At 59.6% G+C, this 16883-nt stretch overlaps 3 protein-coding genes across 3 annotated transcripts; 1 reads left to right on the top strand and 2 right to left on the bottom strand.

The window, feature by feature from the left end:
• Positions 1–895: 895 nt before the first annotated feature.
• On the bottom strand, positions 896–8755 carry SIMC1 (SUMO interacting motifs containing 1). The gene is made up of 10 exons (XM_084268774.1): positions 8640–8755; positions 6502–7227; positions 6070–6290; positions 5250–5319; positions 4660–4805; positions 4034–4213; positions 3437–3565; positions 2341–2497; positions 2180–2264; positions 896–1281 (listed from the first exon to the last, which is right to left on the bottom strand). The coding sequence occupies exons 1-10, from the start codon at positions 8739–8741 to the stop codon at positions 1055–1057; spliced, it is 2043 nt and encodes a 680-aa protein (XP_084124900.1). The 5' UTR covers positions 8742–8755; the 3' UTR covers positions 896–1054.
• Positions 8756–8873: 118 nt separating this feature from the next.
• Positions 8874–12446, top strand: THOC3 (THO complex subunit 3; the record flags this gene model as incomplete). The annotated part of the gene is made up of 6 exons (XM_084268831.1): positions 8874–9056; positions 9518–9674; positions 10456–10660; positions 10998–11159; positions 11238–11338; positions 11682–12446. 6 exons carry the CDS (start codon positions 8874–8876, stop codon positions 11843–11845), a joined length of 972 nt encoding a protein of 323 aa, XP_084124957.1. The 3' UTR covers positions 11846–12446.
• Positions 12447–14868: 2422 nt separating this feature from the next.
• Positions 14869–16077, bottom strand: CPLX2 (complexin 2). The gene is made up of 3 exons (XM_084268669.1): positions 16009–16077; positions 15339–15514; positions 14869–15154 (listed from the first exon to the last, which is right to left on the bottom strand). Exons 1-3 carry the CDS (start codon positions 16037–16039, stop codon positions 14957–14959), a joined length of 405 nt encoding a protein of 134 aa, XP_084124795.1. The 5' UTR covers positions 16040–16077; the 3' UTR covers positions 14869–14956.
• Between the last annotated feature and the right edge of the window lie 806 nt (positions 16078–16883).

The following is a 16883-nucleotide window of genomic DNA, read 5'->3' as shown; positions in this document are numbered from 1 at the left end:
CAAAACAGACTTCATTTTTCCTTGATTAGAGAGGCAGTGTCTCATACAGCTGAGGGATTTGTTCTGCGTCTGGCAGTTGGGAAGAGGCTTCCTACAGAACAAGGAGCAAACCCAGGGGCTGTGGGTCAGACCCTTCCAAACAGTTCTGGGCTGACCAAAGCCAGGTGTCTGGGTGAGACTTTGCTGTGCACCAAGCACCAGGTCTTCAGTGCCAACATCAGGATCACTCCAATCCTGCCTGTGACTGCCGACCCAAGGCTCTGGTTCCCTCCTTGGGACCTGCCAAGGGCCACCCACCACAAGGACAGATCAAGGGGCGGTGGGCAGTTGCAGGAGTTCCTCCTGCTCCCAACCTCTGCTGCTTCTGAAGAGACTGACAGAAACACAGAGAATCATAGAGGTTGGAAGGGACCTCAAGAGATCACTGTGTCCAGCCCCAGCTCTCAGAGATGCCTCATGGCTCTGACCTCAGCTGGCACTGTTGATGGCAGTGGATTTGAATTGATTCTGTACCCTAACGTGCAGCTTGTCTGTCTGCACTGCAGCTGCTTCAGCATGTTCTGGAGGAGGCACAGCCTTTCCAGCTGCTCCCCAGCCCTCCCTCTTGACATGCTGATCACCTTGGATGGGTTTGATTCAAACAGATAGGCTGTTCTCCTGAGGGGGCTGTCTGGGATGGCCTGGGGATCTCTGCACAGTGAATGCTCTCACTGCAGCCCACACCTGCTTTTATTTTTCCTTAAAATGCCATCACCTTTTTCCTGAACATCCAACAGGGATTTTGGCATTTTGCTTCCTGCATCAACTGTTGTCAGAACTTAGGGCTGTGTTAGTCTAACACACAGAGCTCTTCCCTTCCTCTGGGCAGGGCTGGCACAAGGTGGAAAGAGTCTCAGAACACAGAAAAATAATTTATTTTAAAAAACTCTACAAAGTGCCTGGTAGAACTGTAGGAAGAGGCAAGTGGGAAACATTCTGAAACCTTCCAAAGGATTGTGTAAACAAACCCTACCTGATGTGTGACAGTTGAGACTGCAGCCTGCTGCAGTGCTTGTCAGCCTCTGGCAACAGTAACAATGAGGAACAGCTCCTGAAGCATGCACAGTTTCTCTGTGATCTGGGGGGGTAAGGGCTGCTCCAGGATGTGCTGCGTTTGGTTGATGAAGTCCTCTACCTTCAGCTGAATGTCCAGATGGCTGATGTCATCACTGTCCTGGAGCTTGGGCTTGGCTTTCTGAATGATCAAGTCCATCCGGTCGTTGAGTGAGCTCCGTAAGTGCTCTGCAAGAGGAGATGCTGGTGGAGAAGGGCAACGTGCAGTGGGCTGCCTGACTGCAGCAGGCAGTGCTGCAGTGAGGAGCAGTTTGGGAACCATCCTGATCCTCTTTTGGTTATCTTCTGCACAAGACTAGCCTGCTGGAGGAAGGTGCTGTCCCTTTCTGGAGCTCAGTCTGCACAGGGAGCACCCCAAAACTGGGCAGAGCTTGTAGCATCTTTTTTTCCTGTGCTAGCAGACCAGTCAGCTGTCCAGCTACAAAGGAGCATCCCCAGAGAGTTTAACAGTGATTGCCAGGGCTTCAGGGAGAGCAAGACTGCACGTGGCATGGTGCATTCCTCTGCTTTTCTCCATGAGAGCCTTAACCCTGGGCTAAAGCACCTGAAGCTGGGAAGAAACTTTAGGAATTTTCTGGCAAAATGGCATTAGGGAGTTTTGGGGAATGTTTTGTGACTGTGCCACTCTCCTGGGGTCAGAAATCCTGCTCCTTCCATGGCTGCTTTGGTGGTGCTCCCTGCCCAGCCTGCTGAGTGTGTCCTGGCTTTACCACCCCTTTGGCTTCTGCTTTTCATCCTAAAACACCCTATTTTTTACTCACTGTGTGTTCAACTCAACAGTGGGTACCCAGGGCCCCTCGTGTACTTCTCCATGTGGGGCTGATCCCTTAGGGAGTAGGGTTACTGGGGGCTAAACCTGGCAATCCAGCCTGGGGCTCTGATGCAATGTTACTACTTCACTCCAACTGCTGGGAACAGTTACTAGCATGGATGGAGGCATGTTATCTTCCCAAGACTCAGTGGCCACGAGTTCAACAGTGATAAGAGGAGGAGGAAAGGTACTTTGGCTGTTCTCCTGCAGCCTCTTGATGAGATTGTGTTTATTAAGGGCAGACCAGCTACTCACCCAGCATCACATTTTGGTAACTCAGCAGCAGCAAACTCAAGTACTGCAGCATCTCATCATATTTTTGCCACGTTGCTGTTTCCTCCTATGACAGGAGACAGTATTTGGTTATTAGAAGTGCTTTTCTCTGAAGAAAACAGAGGAGAGATTGGACCAGATACCTGATATGGCAACAGCACAGAGAAGGGGCTCAAGAAGTCCAGGATCTTGGACAGAGACAAGGGCAAGGTCGTGGGCATGCAGCAGCTATGCTGGAACAACAGCTCCAGCAATTTGCAGCGCAGGAGTGGGCTCTCCATGGTGTTCAAGAAAGCTTCCCTGGAAGACAAAGGGATTTACACAGCACAGCTTGACCAGGGGCAGCTACTCTGCCACGTTCCTGGTGTCCATCTGGTGCAGGGGCTGCTCAGCAGTGCAGCAGAAGGAAAACCACCAGCTGTGACAGACCCTTCTGTTACCCAGTGTGGCCATGGCCACGTTTACATCCCTGGGTTTGACTTGTGGCAACTTGAGGTTGGTAGAGCCTGTGACACCAGCCTGGCTGCCTGGCTTCACCCTGCCCAGCAGCCTGTGTGGATGTTACCTGGTCCTGCTGACTTGCAGGGAGCGCAGCCAAGCAAATGTGAAGTGGGGTCAGCAGCCAGCTGGATCTACCAGATCTGTCCTGGGGGGAGCAATAGCTTCCTTAGAGCCTGTTTGGCTTGATCAGACCTGGTGTGTGCTCAGAGAGTTCTGCTGAAAGGGTCTGAAGGGGCTGGCTGAGGGTGGCAAGCATGGGTTTGAACTCTCTGTGGGTCTAGTGGTCTCGTGTCTGCACTAGAGCCGGTCAGGCCCTTGTGCTTTGGTTCCACATGCTGCATTTCTTAGAGAAGCAAACAAAAGCCTGTCAAGGCAAGAACTGCATTGTATTCCTGATGAGCTGCTCAGCTGTCCCTGGGAATCAGTGATGTTCCTGCCAGTACCTGACCGTGCTGCTGCCGTGCTGCTGTGCAGACCCTCTTTACAGTTTACAGGTCCTGCAACTTTAACAAGTGGGAGAATCAACTTTTCTCAGCAACACAGGACTTGGGGAGATGCTTTCAGCTGGCAATGTTCTATCTGCATGGGATCTGTCAGTCCAACAGCCATGCTTTTGCTGGCTGGTTCATTAATGATCCTCTCTTTCTACACCCTGTGGTATCTTAAGCATCAGATGTAAATTGGGAATAAGAGTATTGCTCGTACAGGCAGGTGCTGCTTTGTGTCTGTTTGTCTCACCTTTGGCTCCTCAAGGGAATATTCAGTATAAATGGGAACATCACATCTGCAATCTTACAGGAGCTGCAGTTTGGAGATTTATCCACTTCCACTGCAATGGCCAACATCCTCTGGAGCAGGAGCATCACCCTAGGTCAGAGAGAGAGTCAACGTGAGGAGAGACTATCCCTTGGCTTGCAAAGCAAAGCAGTGGAGGATGACACCTAGTTTTCAGCCTCATGCCTTTTAGGTGATGTAGGGGAACGTAGCAGGCTGGATCTGGTATGTCTTGGTGGGTTTTGAATCTGATGCTCATGGAAGCAGAGCTAATCCCCAGATGGATGCTCAGGAGGTCTCAGTGGCTATACTGAGCATTGGTGGAGCAGCACAGGGCAGCCCAGGTGGTGGGCCAAGAGCTCCAGTGTTGTGCTGCCTCTAAGGGGAGGGTGAGCCAGTTTCCTACCTGGCAAGGAAGCTTCTTGCTCACCAAGTGTACATCTAACCCAAAGGAGAAGTTCAGGTAACAGCCTGACTTCCCTCACCAGGACAGCCTCTGGCTTCTCCCTGGCTTGGGCCCCATGACACTGTCAGCAGGGAGCCAGGACTTGTGGGACTTACTTCTGGGTGAAGAAAGCTGATGGAGCCACCTCTGCCTGGTTGGTGCTGGCTGGCCATGGTGCAGATAAGCTGCATTCAGCACTTGTTTCTGCTGAAGAGGAGGAATTTTCTTGTGGCTGCTCCTGGGGCTGGGTGAACCCGACTCCTGTAACCGCTGCGACCAACCATTCCACCACCTCCCTGGGACAGAAACAGGAACATTAGCAGGAACAGGCCTGGCTTTGCTGCATTCTGAGCTCTAGATCCACTTGGAGCTCAAGGAAAGAGCCTGTGGATGAAGAATACATCTCACCCACTTGGGACAGGCTAGGGAGTAGGTCTGTTGAGCAGCAGATGTATATGCCTGTCAACAGGACCACCTCATCCCCAGTCCTGTCCTGAACAGTGCAAATCTGACCTCATTCCTGGGTAAATAAACCTGCTAGGTTGTGGCAGGAAATGCCTTGCATCAATGCTGGTGGTTTGCTTTTGTAAACCTGTTCCTTTTCTTCACACCTGGGCCCTACACTTCCCTCTGCATCCCAAGCCTTTCCCATGGAAAGTCTGACCTGGGTCTCAACAAGTGTTTCTGAGCCCCTGCCTCTCTGCATCGGTTAGAGAAGAGGGGAGGAGGTGTGGCTCCTTACTTGACATTGCTGAAGCAGTTGTCACATGAAAGCACTTTCTTGGCAATTGACTTCTGCAGCAGGCGCAACCTCAGGTTCTGCTGGAAGTCATCCTCCAGGGTCTGCACCACGTACTGCAGGAAAAGGAGCCGGCCAGGGGGCTTCCCCTGAGGGCAGAAGGAGATGGTATGAGCCTGGGGTTGCTGCAGAGCAAGGACTACCAAGGGTTTTGGCTTTCTTGGGAATGGGCTGATGTACATGACTGAGGAGTAGCTCCAAGAGGGGCTGCCTGGCCCCCCCCAGGGGCTTGGCTGGACCTGTTCTACCTTTGCACTAGGGCTGTGGCCCACAGAGGCTTTCTCTGTTGCTGAGTTGTTTTCAGATGAGACAACCAGCCTGTGGCTGTGCAGCAGCTCAGGGAGCACCACAGATACAAGCAGCAGACACCAACTGGCATTTCCTACCATCAGTGGCTGCAGTGAAGCTGCATGTTGGACAGCAGCCCTGCTCTGCAGCACAGCGTGGCTATGAGGAGGCCCTGGGTCAGTGCTGAGCCTCAGGCACCACGTACTGGACGAGCTCTGCCCGATGAGACACGCAATGCCAAGTACCTCATCCTCCATGATGTACTTCAGCAGCATCCAGTCCCATCCCACCGTGGTGACGTTGGCTGGATGGAGCCTGCAAGGACAGCACGGTCCATTTGTGCTCAACAGCCTGACCTGGAAGCAGGGCAGCCCTGGGCCCTTCCCCAGCCCCACTTGATAAAGGACCTGCTCTGCCTTCTCCTCTCCAGCTTCACCCTCTCCTTTTCTCCTCCCCTGCCCACGTTCTTTTTTTTTAGGGGGGGGAATCATCTGAAACTGGGGCTGAACCTTATGGAGAGCTCGGGCACACACACCCTTGCAAACACAAGGCTTCAGTGCCTCTCTGTGGGAACCCTGAGGGCAACAGGGTAACCACTTCATCCCTCTCCTGCAGCTGTTTTGTCATGGTCCTTGCTGCAGTTTTGCCACATCACAGCAGTGAAGAATGAGATCTACTCTTCAGGAGCTAGGCAACCACACTCCTCCATCCTAGAGGGCTCCCTGGTGTCACAGGCTGTCCCTGCACTGTGTGGGATTGCTAATAAATGATTAATGTGATTTAATCATTAATAAATGATTAAAGCACACTCATGATATAGTGGGAGCTGCTTTCCCCTCTTATCTCAGCATCCCCTGCATCTCTCACCATCCTCTTGGGGGTTTAGTGGTCCCCATCCTCAAGACAGTGCAGGGTGTGCCTGTGCTGCTGGTGGGAGGCAGGAGGCAGGAGGATCATCCTGGGTTACAGGGGAAACTGCTCCCTGCTCTGGGGGTGAGGACCAAGGACAAAAAGTCTTTCTGCACCTAGCCAGCCCCAGGACACTGTGACAAAGGGAACACCTACGTTTGGATCTTCATCAGCAGCGTGTAGGTGTCCTTCAGGATCTCCCCTTGGTGGGAGTTCAGCAGGATTTCTGTGATCAGGTAGGAGATGATTTCTTTGGGGGGACAGTACCGGCTGGAGACGAACTCATTCAGGAAATGCAAGGTTCCCTCCACGAAGTTCTCCTCCATGGTGGTGTGTACCATGCTCAGCTTCCCACTGGGGATGAGCTCAGGTTTCATCTGCGTGCAAGACAAGGCAGTGGGTGAAAGTCAGCTGCCCCCAACACAGAGGGACCCACCTGTGATGTGGGGCCCACTGTAGAGGGAACTGCAATAACCAGAGAGCCCAACTGTCTGGCAAAGCTTCCCCCAAAAGCAGATGTGGAGCAGAGGCTGGTTTTGCACACTGCTCTGAGCAGGCTTGGCAGCAGCTGCCCTGAACCCCGTTTACCTGCTGTGTTTCCTTGTTGAATGCTACACCTTGGAAGAAAAGGTGCTGGGCTCCACTCCTCTTGAAATACTGTAGTTTGTTCAACCAGGCCTTATTGACAGCCTTGGTCCTGGCTGGGGTCACGTGCTGGATTGTTCCCAGTGGTGGTAAGTCATCTAATTCCAGTGAAGGCTCTGGGACTGTCTGTGGGGTTGTAGGGGTGGCTGAGGCAGAGCTCAGTCTCAGGGGCATCTCCCTTTGCTCGCAGAGGTGAGGGGTCCATTCCCCCAGGCCACTGGCCCTCCAGCTGCTGCTGCTGTCCAGGCTGGAAGGGGACAGGGACAGCAGGTCTGAATCCAGCTGCATGCTGGCCAGAGAGCCCAAGTCACTGTTAAAAGTGGTAGTGCTGCAGTTCTGCTCGGAGCTGCAGCGGCTGGAGGCAGGGGAGAAGCTGTTCCAGTTCTGTGCACTTTCTGCCATGTCCATGGTGGCACTGGGGTCTGTGGGAGTGCTGTGCCAGGGTGCTGCAGGGCTCGGCTCTGCTGTTGTCCCTGTTTTTGGTGTTATGGTGGAGCAGGGCAGGGGATGGGATGTGTGTGCTGCTTGGGCAGCAGGTGCCTGCCCAGGGTCCTGTTCAGCACAGCTGGTGGTGTGGGTAGGGCTGCAGGTGTCCTCTGTCAGGTCGATGATGGTGAGACTGCCCAACGATGCTGTGCTTATGTCTTCACAGGTCAGATCGATGATGTCCTGTGGGGACAGAGGGGCCAGTGCTGTCAGCAACAGTGGGACCTGAGTGCATCGGTCCGCCCCTGCCAGAGACCTCTGCTACAATGGCTCTGTTGCCCCAGCCCAAGGGGGGAAAAGGCTTTGTTGGCACTAATTCAAGAAACCAGGGACAAAGACCCTGCTGCTTGGTGTAGGGGACAGGGCAACCTGTGGGGCAGCAGCCCTGAGCTCCAGTGTCGGCCTCCCCAGACATCAATGACTGAGCCTGAGCCAGACTCTCCTTCCTTGTTCCTGGCAGAGACAAACCCCCCACTGCCCCTGGGGCTCCTTAGAGCGACTGGCTGGGCTTCTGCTCTGAGCACCGCTCGCCTTGTCCTGGAGTGGGCTGAGCTGCCTGCTCAGCTCCCTCCCCAGCTGCACTGGGGTGCCTGGGGAAGGCGAGGGGAGTGCGACCACCACAGGACCCAAACCTCGGCACCACCTCATCTGCTACACGGATGCGAGTGTGGAGAACAGGATGGGCCCACCTGAGGGGCAGCAGGAGCTGGCAAGGGAAGGCAGCTGTGCCCGCAGCGCCAGCAGGCAGGACACGGCCCTTCCCAGCGCCCGGCTCGGGGCAGAGCCTGTTGCTCTCGGAGGAAACCAACCCCCAGCGTCTCCAATTTAAATCCATCCTCCCCCTGACCCAGAACTGCCGCCTGTCCCAAGGAGGAGCCGCAGGTAGCCCGGGGCGATGGCGAAAGGCAGCGGACCTGCCGCCGAGCCCAGGGAGGCCGCAGACTGCCCCATCTCCAACCGAACCGGACCCGCCGCAACGGCCGCAGCGCCGGCGTTAGGACCGGGCACAGCGGCACCCGTTGTGTGTGTGTGTGGGGGGTGGTGGTGACGGACAGACCGTTTTCCTCCAGCCCCGAACCGCCGCCGCGCTGACCCATCGTCCCCCCCATCCGCCCACCCCCCGCGGGGCAGCCCAGGTGCGGGGGCTGAGCCTTCCCTGACGCGCAGCTGAAGGGCACAGGTCGCTCCATGGTGACCTGGCCCGTCCCGGGGAGGGAGTGCGGGCACAGGGAGCCGGGGGGCGACACGCACTTGGGCCTCGCGCCTCTGCCGGCGAGAGGTGGCCGAGGGGACCCGAAGCCTCCTGGGACAGGCTGGGAGATCCTCCGGGGCCGAGCTTAGGACCGTCCTCCGAAATACGTGACCACCGGGACCGGGCTCCCCGGGAACACAGGGCCGAGGGTCCCGGCCCCTCCTGGCACGAGAAACGCGCTACGCCCTTCCGCGGCCCTCGAGGCTCCGTGTCCCCGCGCGGCTCCCGTCCCCACCGCCGACCATGGCGGCAGCGCCACCATCTTTGTGAGGGGCAGGCCGGGCAGCGCTGCGCCCGGCGGTGGGGAGAGGGGGTCTCTCCGTCCCGTCGGCTGCCGACTCACCGCGGGGGGCGGCAGTGGGCGGTGACAGGAGCGGCGCCGGAGCTGCAGCGAGCGGCTGCTCTCAGGGTCCGAGTCGCTTACGAGGACGACGCCGTCGGCCATCTTCGCGGCGGGCGGTCGGGCCGCCGGCCGGGCAGGGCCGGGTCTGGGAGAGGGAGGGCGGCGGAAGCTGCGTCAGAGGCGGCGGCAGGGCGGGGCACCGGCGGCCGCGGCTGCGGGCGCGGCGGCGCCGCCATGGCGCTGTCGCCCTACGTGCAGGCCATGCAGGAGCTGTTCCGCGCCAACACGCGGAGCCGGGAGTTCCCGGCGCACGGCGCCAAGGTGCACTCGGTGGCCTGGAGCTGCTGCGGCCGCCGCCTCGCCTCCGGCTCCTTCGACAAGACCGCCAGCGTCTTCCTGCTCGAGAAGGACCGGCTGGTGAGCTGCTCCGCTGCCGGGCCCCGAGGAACACGTGGGGCGGGCGCTCCGGCCGGTGGCGGGGCACTGCGGGAGCCCTGGGGCCGGGGCCGGTGATTCGGGCCGGTACCAGAGGCCTCTCGCTCCGGGACCGGGCGCCCAGGTGGCTGGAATTAGGAGTGGGGCTTGGCGGCCGGTTACCGGGCCTGGAAGCGGCGACTCGGGTCTGTACCGGGAAGAGAAGCGTCACTAAGGACCCCGCCGGCCGGTGCCGGGCCTGGGGCGGTGCCGGGATGGGGAGGCCGGGAGGGCTCTTCCCTCCCGCCCGGCGGGACCCGTGACTGAAACGGCGGTGGGGCGGCGGGCTGGAGTCCCGCCCTACCCGGTAACCGGCAGCAGAGCAGGGTGCAGGATACTGGGACCCGGGGTAGGAAGAGGGTAGAGCTGGTCTCATCCCTCCCCTGCCTGCCTTCTCCGTCCAGGTGAAGGAGAACAACTACCGGGGCCATGGGGACAGCGTGGATCAGCTCTGCTGGCACCCCAGCAACCCTGACCTCTTTGTCACGGCGTCCGGGGACAAAACCATCCGCATCTGGGACGTCCGCACCACCAAGTGCATCGCCACTGTCAACACCAAAGGTGAGCCCCAGCCTCCCCATGAGGGCTCCTGGGTTCCCCCAGAACCTCTGCTACCTGGGAGCCACCTGCACCCACCCAGTGTGTTGGAGTGGTGTGTGCTGAAAGCGTCTGTCTTTGTGTTGTGCTCACCTGTGAGGAGCAGCCGGGAGCGTGAGGGCTGATGTACCCTGGTGTCAGGACTGGGGAAACTGCTTCCATATGGTGCTGGCTGTTAAAATGCCATCTTTGCTTGTGTCTGGAGTCTGTGGTTGCAGAGAGCCATGGTGGGAGTAAAAGCTTGTGTGGATGCAGAATGCAGTTACCTCCTTGGGCTGGTTAACCCAGATGCCATCGCTGCCCTCTGAGGTTTCTGCTATTGAACTGTTGGGGCTGGAAATGGTGATGTGAGATTGGCAAAGAGAAACATGCCTTGTTCTTACTGTCATTGGCTTCTGCTTCTTCTGGGTCTCGAAGATTACTGGGTTAAGAGGATATTTGAGCTGATCTTGATTGGTGGTTGCTGTGGTCCCATCTTGGCTGAAACAGGAAGAGCACTGAGGTAGTTGTGTTGGCTTGAAGCTGTGGCTCTGTTAAGTGTATTTTTCAATAGCTATGCATATTTGGACTGCTGCTGTATAGGGCTTGTGTGTTAGACTGCAGACCTGGCAGTCTTTCCCATTTGGGAGCAATTTGGAGTTAGCAGAACCCTAGATAGGGAGTAAAAAGCTGCCTGTCTGCTTAACTCGTGGCTGCTGTGGGTTGTTGGGCAGAAACGGGACCTTCTGCCTTTCTGTCCATCCAGGGGAGAACATCAACATCTGCTGGAGCCCTGATGGCCAGACCATTGCCGTGGGGAACAAGGATGACGTGGTCACTTTCATTGATGCCAAGACTCATCGCTCCAAAGCTGAGGAACAGTTCAAGTTTGAGGTGAACGAGATCTCCTGGAACAATGACAACAACATGTTCTTCCTCACTAACGGGAACGGCTGCATCAACATCCTCAGGTAGGCACCTGTGGCAGCAGGTGGGCAGGGTAGCTGGGCTGGCTGTGGCAGGCATATCTCTCCAAGCTCCTTTGCTGCTTTTTGGGGTACCCAAGTCCCACATCCCAGCCATTCCCAGCCCTCTGGTGGAACTGAACTTGCCTGGAGCCGTGATTGTCCCAGTGCTGGGCTGGGCTCCCTGAGAGTGACCCTGATGCTTTGCCTTGCTTACTCAGCACTAAAAGTTTCCAAGAGCATGGCCCTGCACCAGCTGAGCTTGCTCACAGCCCCACCTGCCTTGCTTGTTGAGCCCATTGCTCCTCTTCCTGCTTCCTGCCCTCTCCCTTCATCTCCACAGCTACCCGGAGCTGAAACCCATCCAGTCCATCAACGCCCACCCCTCAAACTGCATCTGCATCAAGTTTGACCCCATGGGGAAGTACTTTGCCACGGGCAGTGCTGACGCCTTGGTCAGCCTCTGGGACGTGGATGAGCTGGTGTGTGTGAGGTGCTTCTCCAGGTAGGTTGTGCTGTCCCAAAGCTGGGTTCCTCCCCTCTCTGGTGGCACTTGGCTCACCGTTTCACTCTGCTGCTGCAGGCTCGACTGGCCGGTGCGAACGCTCAGCTTCAGCCACGATGGGAAGATGCTGGCCTCGGCGTCGGAGGATCACTTCATTGACATCGCAGAGGTGGAGACAGGTAACGCTTTGCTTTTGGGGAGCAGCGAGGGGTCAGTCGGTTGGAGGAGAGCTGGCGGAGCTGCAAGGGCACAGGGAAAATCCGGCTGCTAACAAAGAGCTTGGCTGTGCCGAGCAGAACGCCGTGAGGGGGAGCCTGTGCCTCGTTAGTCTGTGTGGTAGACGCGTGTGTCATGTCTGTGCCTCGTCACCAGGTGATTAAAGGGCGCTGAAGCGCTGTTTGGTCCTCCCCTGCCCTGCGCCCAGAGAAGCAGCAGCAGCAGGTGCTTGGCTCTGGCTACGGGGCGGCGTGCGGCTGGGGGTCCGCAGGCTCTCCAGGCTGACGTGGCCCCTTTTCCATGCAGGAGAGAAGCTCTGGGAGGTGCAGTGTGAGTCCCCCACCTTCACAGTGGCCTGGCACCCGAAGAGGCCGCTGCTGGCCTTCGCCTGCGACGACAAAGATGGCAAATACGACAGCAGCCGGGAGGCGGGCACGGTCAAGCTCTTCGGGCTCCCCAACGACTCCTAATGTCACCGCACTGGAGGAGGCAGCGCTTCCTTGCTCTTGGGGATGGGACAGTGCTCAGTTAGTGCAGGGAGGTAAGGAGGTGGCTTTCCCCTCCTTGCCTGCTGGGCAGAGCTGCAGCCTGTGGCTCAGTTCTGTGCCTGCTGCTTTCGGGAGCGTTTGTAAAATAGCAGTTTGTGTGCTGGGGAGGATGGGGCAATGCTGGTGGAGTCCCTGTTGCGGTCTCAGAGCTGCTGTCTCTTCACTGGGGTGTGTGGGGGGGGCTTGTTCCAAAGGCAAATGGCCAAAGAAAGTTGGTTGCTGAAGGTGACTGCTGTGGAGCTTCCCAAGAGAGGAGTTCTGGGCTCCCTGGCAGCGATAAGCTACGTGGCCGTCCCCTTTCTGCCCCACAGCCCTGGGAGCACAGCCTGTCCTGTCCCCTGCCAGACACCCTGTGTCCCTTCCCCACACTGGGGCAGCAAGGGAGGGTGGGGGGATGTGAGCTGGGAGTCTCCTCCCCAGCTGGGGCTTTGGCTTTTTTTTGTTTAATTTTTTTTGTTTTATACATGTAGTGGGTTTTTTTTGGTTTTTTTTTTTAATTCTAATTTTGATAAATCCTGTTGTGTAACAATTGCACCTGTGGCTGCTGGGGGGGGGGGCGGGAGGAGGTGGGGGGTGCTGAGCTGCTCTGCCCACTTCCCCTACCTCCTTCCCCTTGGGCCAGGCAGGGCCCCAGCTGAGGAGCTGTGTCGAGGGGACTGTCCCCCTTGTCCCCCAGACTGTCCCCTCTCCTGTCGTCCCCCTTGTCCCCCAGCCTGTCCCTTCTCCTGTCGTCCCCCTTGTCACCCTGCCTGTCCCTTCTCTTGTTGTCCCTCCTGCCCCCCGTTCCTCCTTGTCCCTCCTGTCCCCTGTCCTATCCTTGCTGTCCCCTTGTCCCCCCCTGTCCCCCTTGTCCCCATCTCCGCTGTCCCTCGCTGTCCCCCCCGCCAGGTGGCACTGTGTCCCCGTGCTGAGGACGAGTGACCGCGGGACACGTCCCAGGGGACAGGGACACCCGCCCTGCTCCCGGCCGCAGCCCCCTGGGCCGCGCCCCCCAACCCGCTCCCCGGGGCTTGCTGTGGGGCGTCCTTCCCCGCTGCGCCCGCAGGCTCTGGGTCTCGGGGGGGGGGGCTGGTCGCCGCAGAGGAGGTGCGGGCGCAGTCTGCCTGCAATGGAGACCTTGCCTCCGCGATCTCTATCATTTCCTACCCTAATATTTGCTTCTGACAGAGGCTTTTCCAGGTGACTGCTCTGCTGATGCCGCCTGGGCAACAGCTGAGCTCCGTGCTGGTAAATGACGGCAAATCAGCTGGAGCTGAGGCTGGCTCTGGACGCAGGCTGCCGGGGCTGTGCAGCTCCAGTGGTGCTGCCTGGTTGGGGGGGCTTGCCCCGGTGCCTAGGGTCTGCCCATAGCTTCATGCCTATGCTTTTTTTGGGGGTGTTTGGGGGGAACAGAAGGCTGTTACCCACCAGAAACAGCCCTTGTACTCCAGGGGTATCCCCAGCCATTCTGTCAGGGGGAAGGGGCAGAAGCCCTCCCCAAGCCCTTTCGCCTTGTCTCCCACCCCAGAGAGGGTGCCTGCGGTGTGGGCATGGGGGAGTAGGAAGGTGGCTGGACCGAGTGGGCCTCTGCAAGCAGCGTGTGGGTGCTCCCTTCACCTTGGATGTTTCTGGGTGTTGGCCAGCTTGAGCCCTGGGGTCCCCCCAAGTGCAATGAGCTGGCAGGTCTCAGCCCTGAGGGGATGGAGGCGCGAGGGAGCTGGCTCAAGCCCCAGGGAAGCAATGGCTGAGAAGAAGCTGGAGCAATGTACAAATCCTTTTATTTTATTAGTTTGTCAAAGACTAGTTCGAGCAGGATGGTCACAGCATGTCTGCGGGGCCCCGAACCACCCACTGCCTCCCGGGGAGCACCCTGGGGAGCAGCTGGGGGCTGCGGCACAGGAAGCACGGGGAAGGGGGAGCACGGTGTGGCAAGGGACACGGGCTGGGGCAAGGGCATGGGCATACCCCTGCATCCCTCCCCGTTTGGGGTGCAAGCAGCAGCTCCTGGGAAATTCCCTGGGGTGCTTGCCCAGGGATCCCTTCCCAGGCCCGGGGGAGGGGGACACCCGTGTGTCCAGCGTTGGGTGGGGGGACAGCCGGGTGCTCCCGGCCCGGCAGCTCTTATCCCCGCACTGGCTTTATTGCAGGGGGCAGAGCGGGCGCCCCAGCAGCGCGGTGTGGGGGGGCTCTCGGTGCCACGGGCGGCCCCGGGGACAGCGGGGGGGGGGGGGGGGCGTTGGGGGGGTGGGAGTGTGAGCAGCGGACACGAGGACGCATGGAGCGACGGGGCGCACCCTGGCACGGAGACACTAATGCGAGAACGGGGGCCAGCGGGGCCAAGACACGGACGAGCGAGCGGTGGGGGACTGGGGGGACGGGGACAGGGCGGGGGGGTCGAGGCAGGGGGGGTCCCTGCCCCGCACGCGCCTTTGTACACGGTCGGTGGAGCGCGGCGCCCGCTCCTCCCGGTGCTGAAGTATTGCAGTCTAACTGATATGGCTTTAACTATGGGGCCAGAGATGCGGGGAGGGGGGGGGGTCCCCTCCAACCCCCCGATGTTGGGGCACACCGGGCAGCCCCAGGGGACCCCCGTGCCCAGGGCCTGGGGGTGGGGGGAGCTGCGGGCAGGGCGCCTGGCTTTGTGCTTTGGGCTTGACCCAGGGCGGGACGGGGCAGGGGGATGGCAGTGCTGGGGACAAGGGCAGGCGAGCAGAGGCCTGCCGGGGTCCCCTGGGAGGGCAGGAGGTGCAGGGCTGGGGGCACAGGGAGCCACCCCTGGTAGGGGGGGTGGTAGGGCCTACGGTGCCCCCAGCCTGCTGCGAGGTTACGTCAGTGCATTTGGTCCCGGTTCGCCCTGTCCGGCCAGGGCCGCTCCCCTTTGGCATGGCATGGCGGGGGGGCCCTGCCTGGACGGGACGGGGCGGGTTTTTGGTCTGGTTGGGGAAGAGGGCAGGAGGGGATGCAGGGACCCCCCCCTGCCAAGGGAACTGATGGAGGGTTGGAGAGGAGAGGGCGCCCGTGCCCCAGCACCCCATGGCAGGGTTGGCGGTGCTGTTACTTCTTGAACATATCCTGCAGCGGGCCGGGCAGGTACTTGAGGACGGTGTCCAGGATGCTCTCCTCCTCCTCCTCCTCTTCATCCCCACAGCCAGCTGGGATTGCCTTCTTGGGACGCGTCAGGCTGCCCTCACATGGCTGCTCCAGCGCTGCTTTCTCCTCTGCCTCCTTCTCCTCCTTCTTCTTCAGCCCGTACTGCAAGGACACAGGCCCTCAGCAGGGCAGGCAGAAAGTGGCACCCACGCTGTGCTCAGTACCACCCACGTTGTTCTCGGTGGCCACCATAACCGCCTTGGGCCACCCTCCCCACTGGTCATGCCAACTCCCTGTCCCAGCCCCTCCGCGGTCAGCGGTGGGTGCAGGGGACACGCGTGCCCACCTTGTCACGGATCTGCTGCCGGACTTTCTCCCGCTCGGCTTCCATGCGGGCGTGCTTAGCTTTCCGCTCCTCCTCCTGCTGGCGCAGGGCCTCCTGCCTCTCCTCCTCCTTCTTCTGCGCGTCGGGGTCCTTCTCCTCCTCGCCCCCCAGCATCTTCCCCATGTCCTTGGTGGCCCCTGCAGAGAACAAGATCATCGGCCGGTCCCCCTGGGTGCTGGAGTCTGGCGCTGGCTGCTGCAGCCCCTGCAGAGGTGGGGACAGCACAGAGCCCCCCAGCAAGGGCGACCTGGGATGTCCCCAGGGCCACTTGGCACTAGAGCCGGCTGCAGCCGGGCTCTGGAGGCTGCAGGGATGGGGAGTGCTGTGGGCTGGCTGCACTGTCCTAGTTTGGCGTCAGCTGGGGGAGACGCCGGCAGCTCCTTCGGTGCTGGCACCCAGGGGACCTGCTGGGGAATCCCACTTAGTGGCGGGAGAGCCGGGATTCCCCAGCCAGGCGCTGCCGGCGCTGGGAGCGGGCGCCCCGGAGGGCTCTGGCAACAGCTCCCCGCTGCCAGCAGCTCTCCCCATGACTTTGTCCCACCCTCCATCTCCCTCCCACTGTGCTCCCTGGGGTGCTGGGCCAGCATTGCTGCTGGAGGGGGGACCTGGAGGGAGAACAGCACCCACTCACCGCCCAGGGCTTGCTTCATGACAAAGTCCATGGTGCTGCTGTGCACGTGTGGCTAGGCCAGCGCCCAGCACTCATCCACTGTCGTCTGGGCTCGCCAACCAGGGCCACCTGTGTGGGCAGAGAGGGACACGGTTGGGGACACCGTGCCAGGGTCCCCACCACCCAGGCATGAGGGACATGATGGACCCTGGGGCTGCAGTTTGCACCCTCTGCATCTCCAGTCCCAAACGCTTTCCAGGATGGGCAGAGGGAGCTTTTGGGGTCTGCAGGAAGAGGTTGGGCAGATCTGCCTGCTGGCAGCACCTGTGCCCCTCGTCCCCCTCCCCACATCACCACTGGCCTTGGGGACTGGTAGAGGGACCAAAGCAGGGACTGCTGAAGGATTTTCCACCCCAGAGCTGCCCTCAGTGGTGCTGCTTGTGGGCTGATAGGACAGGGACCCCCTGCCACACCAGCACCCACTGCGTGCCCCTGCTTGGGAATGTCAGCGCGATGCAGCTGGACACGGGAAGCCACCTGTGTGCAAGTGTGTCTATCGCAACGCGTGTGCTCTGCAGCGGGGTGGAGAAGATGCTGTTGGCAGGTTGTGACTGTGTTTGGTTGCAGGCAGCAGCCCGTGACTGCCTGTGTGTGATTGCCACGGGGTGCCGGGATGGGTGACAGTGAGCAAGGGCACTGCATGTGCAGGACAGAGCGCATGTGTATGCACCGTGCTTGCGTGCGGGGGTGTGTGTGTGTGTGTGTGAGCTGTACGGTCGAAAGGTGTGTTTGTGGATGGCTGTGGGCTGTGTTTGCAGGAGGGGTGTGTGAGTCCGTGGGGCTGCAAGCTGTGTGCCCTATGGCGTGTGGCTGTGCAGCCCGCCGGCACGCCTTCA

This window comes from Gallinula chloropus (genome assembly GCF_964237585.1).
Source record: "Gallinula chloropus genome assembly, chromosome: 10".
NCBI lineage: Eukaryota > Metazoa > Chordata > Aves > Gruiformes > Rallidae > Gallinula > Gallinula chloropus.
The sequence above is the reverse complement of the archived record's forward strand: the minus strand, read 5'-3'. Positions and strand labels throughout refer to the sequence as shown.

Bases quoted from the DNA above. Each gene is read 5' to 3' on its own strand.
- CPLX2 (XM_084268669.1), bottom strand. From the start codon at position 16,039: ATGGACTTTGTCATGAAGCAAGCCCTGGGCG. The intron at 15,515-16,008 runs GTGAGTGGGTGC...TGTTCTCTGCAG, and splicing joins CATGAAGCAAGCCCTGGGCG to GGGCCACCAAGGACATGGGG. The intron at 15,155-15,338 runs GTGGGCACGCGT...GTGTCCTTGCAG, and splicing joins GGCAGCAGATCCGTGACAAG to TACGGGCTGAAGAAGAAGGA.
- SIMC1 (XM_084268774.1), bottom strand. From the start codon at position 8,741: ATGGCCGACGGCGTCGTCCTCGTAAGCGACTCGGACCCTGAGAGCAGC. The intron at 4,806-5,249 runs GTACTTGGCATT...TTCTGCCCTCAG, and splicing joins AGTACATCATGGAGGATGAG to GGGAAGCCCCCTGGCCGGCT. The intron at 2,498-3,436 runs GTGAGACAAACA...TTTGTCTTCCAG, and splicing joins ATTCCCTTGAGGAGCCAAAG to GGAAGCTTTCTTGAACACCA.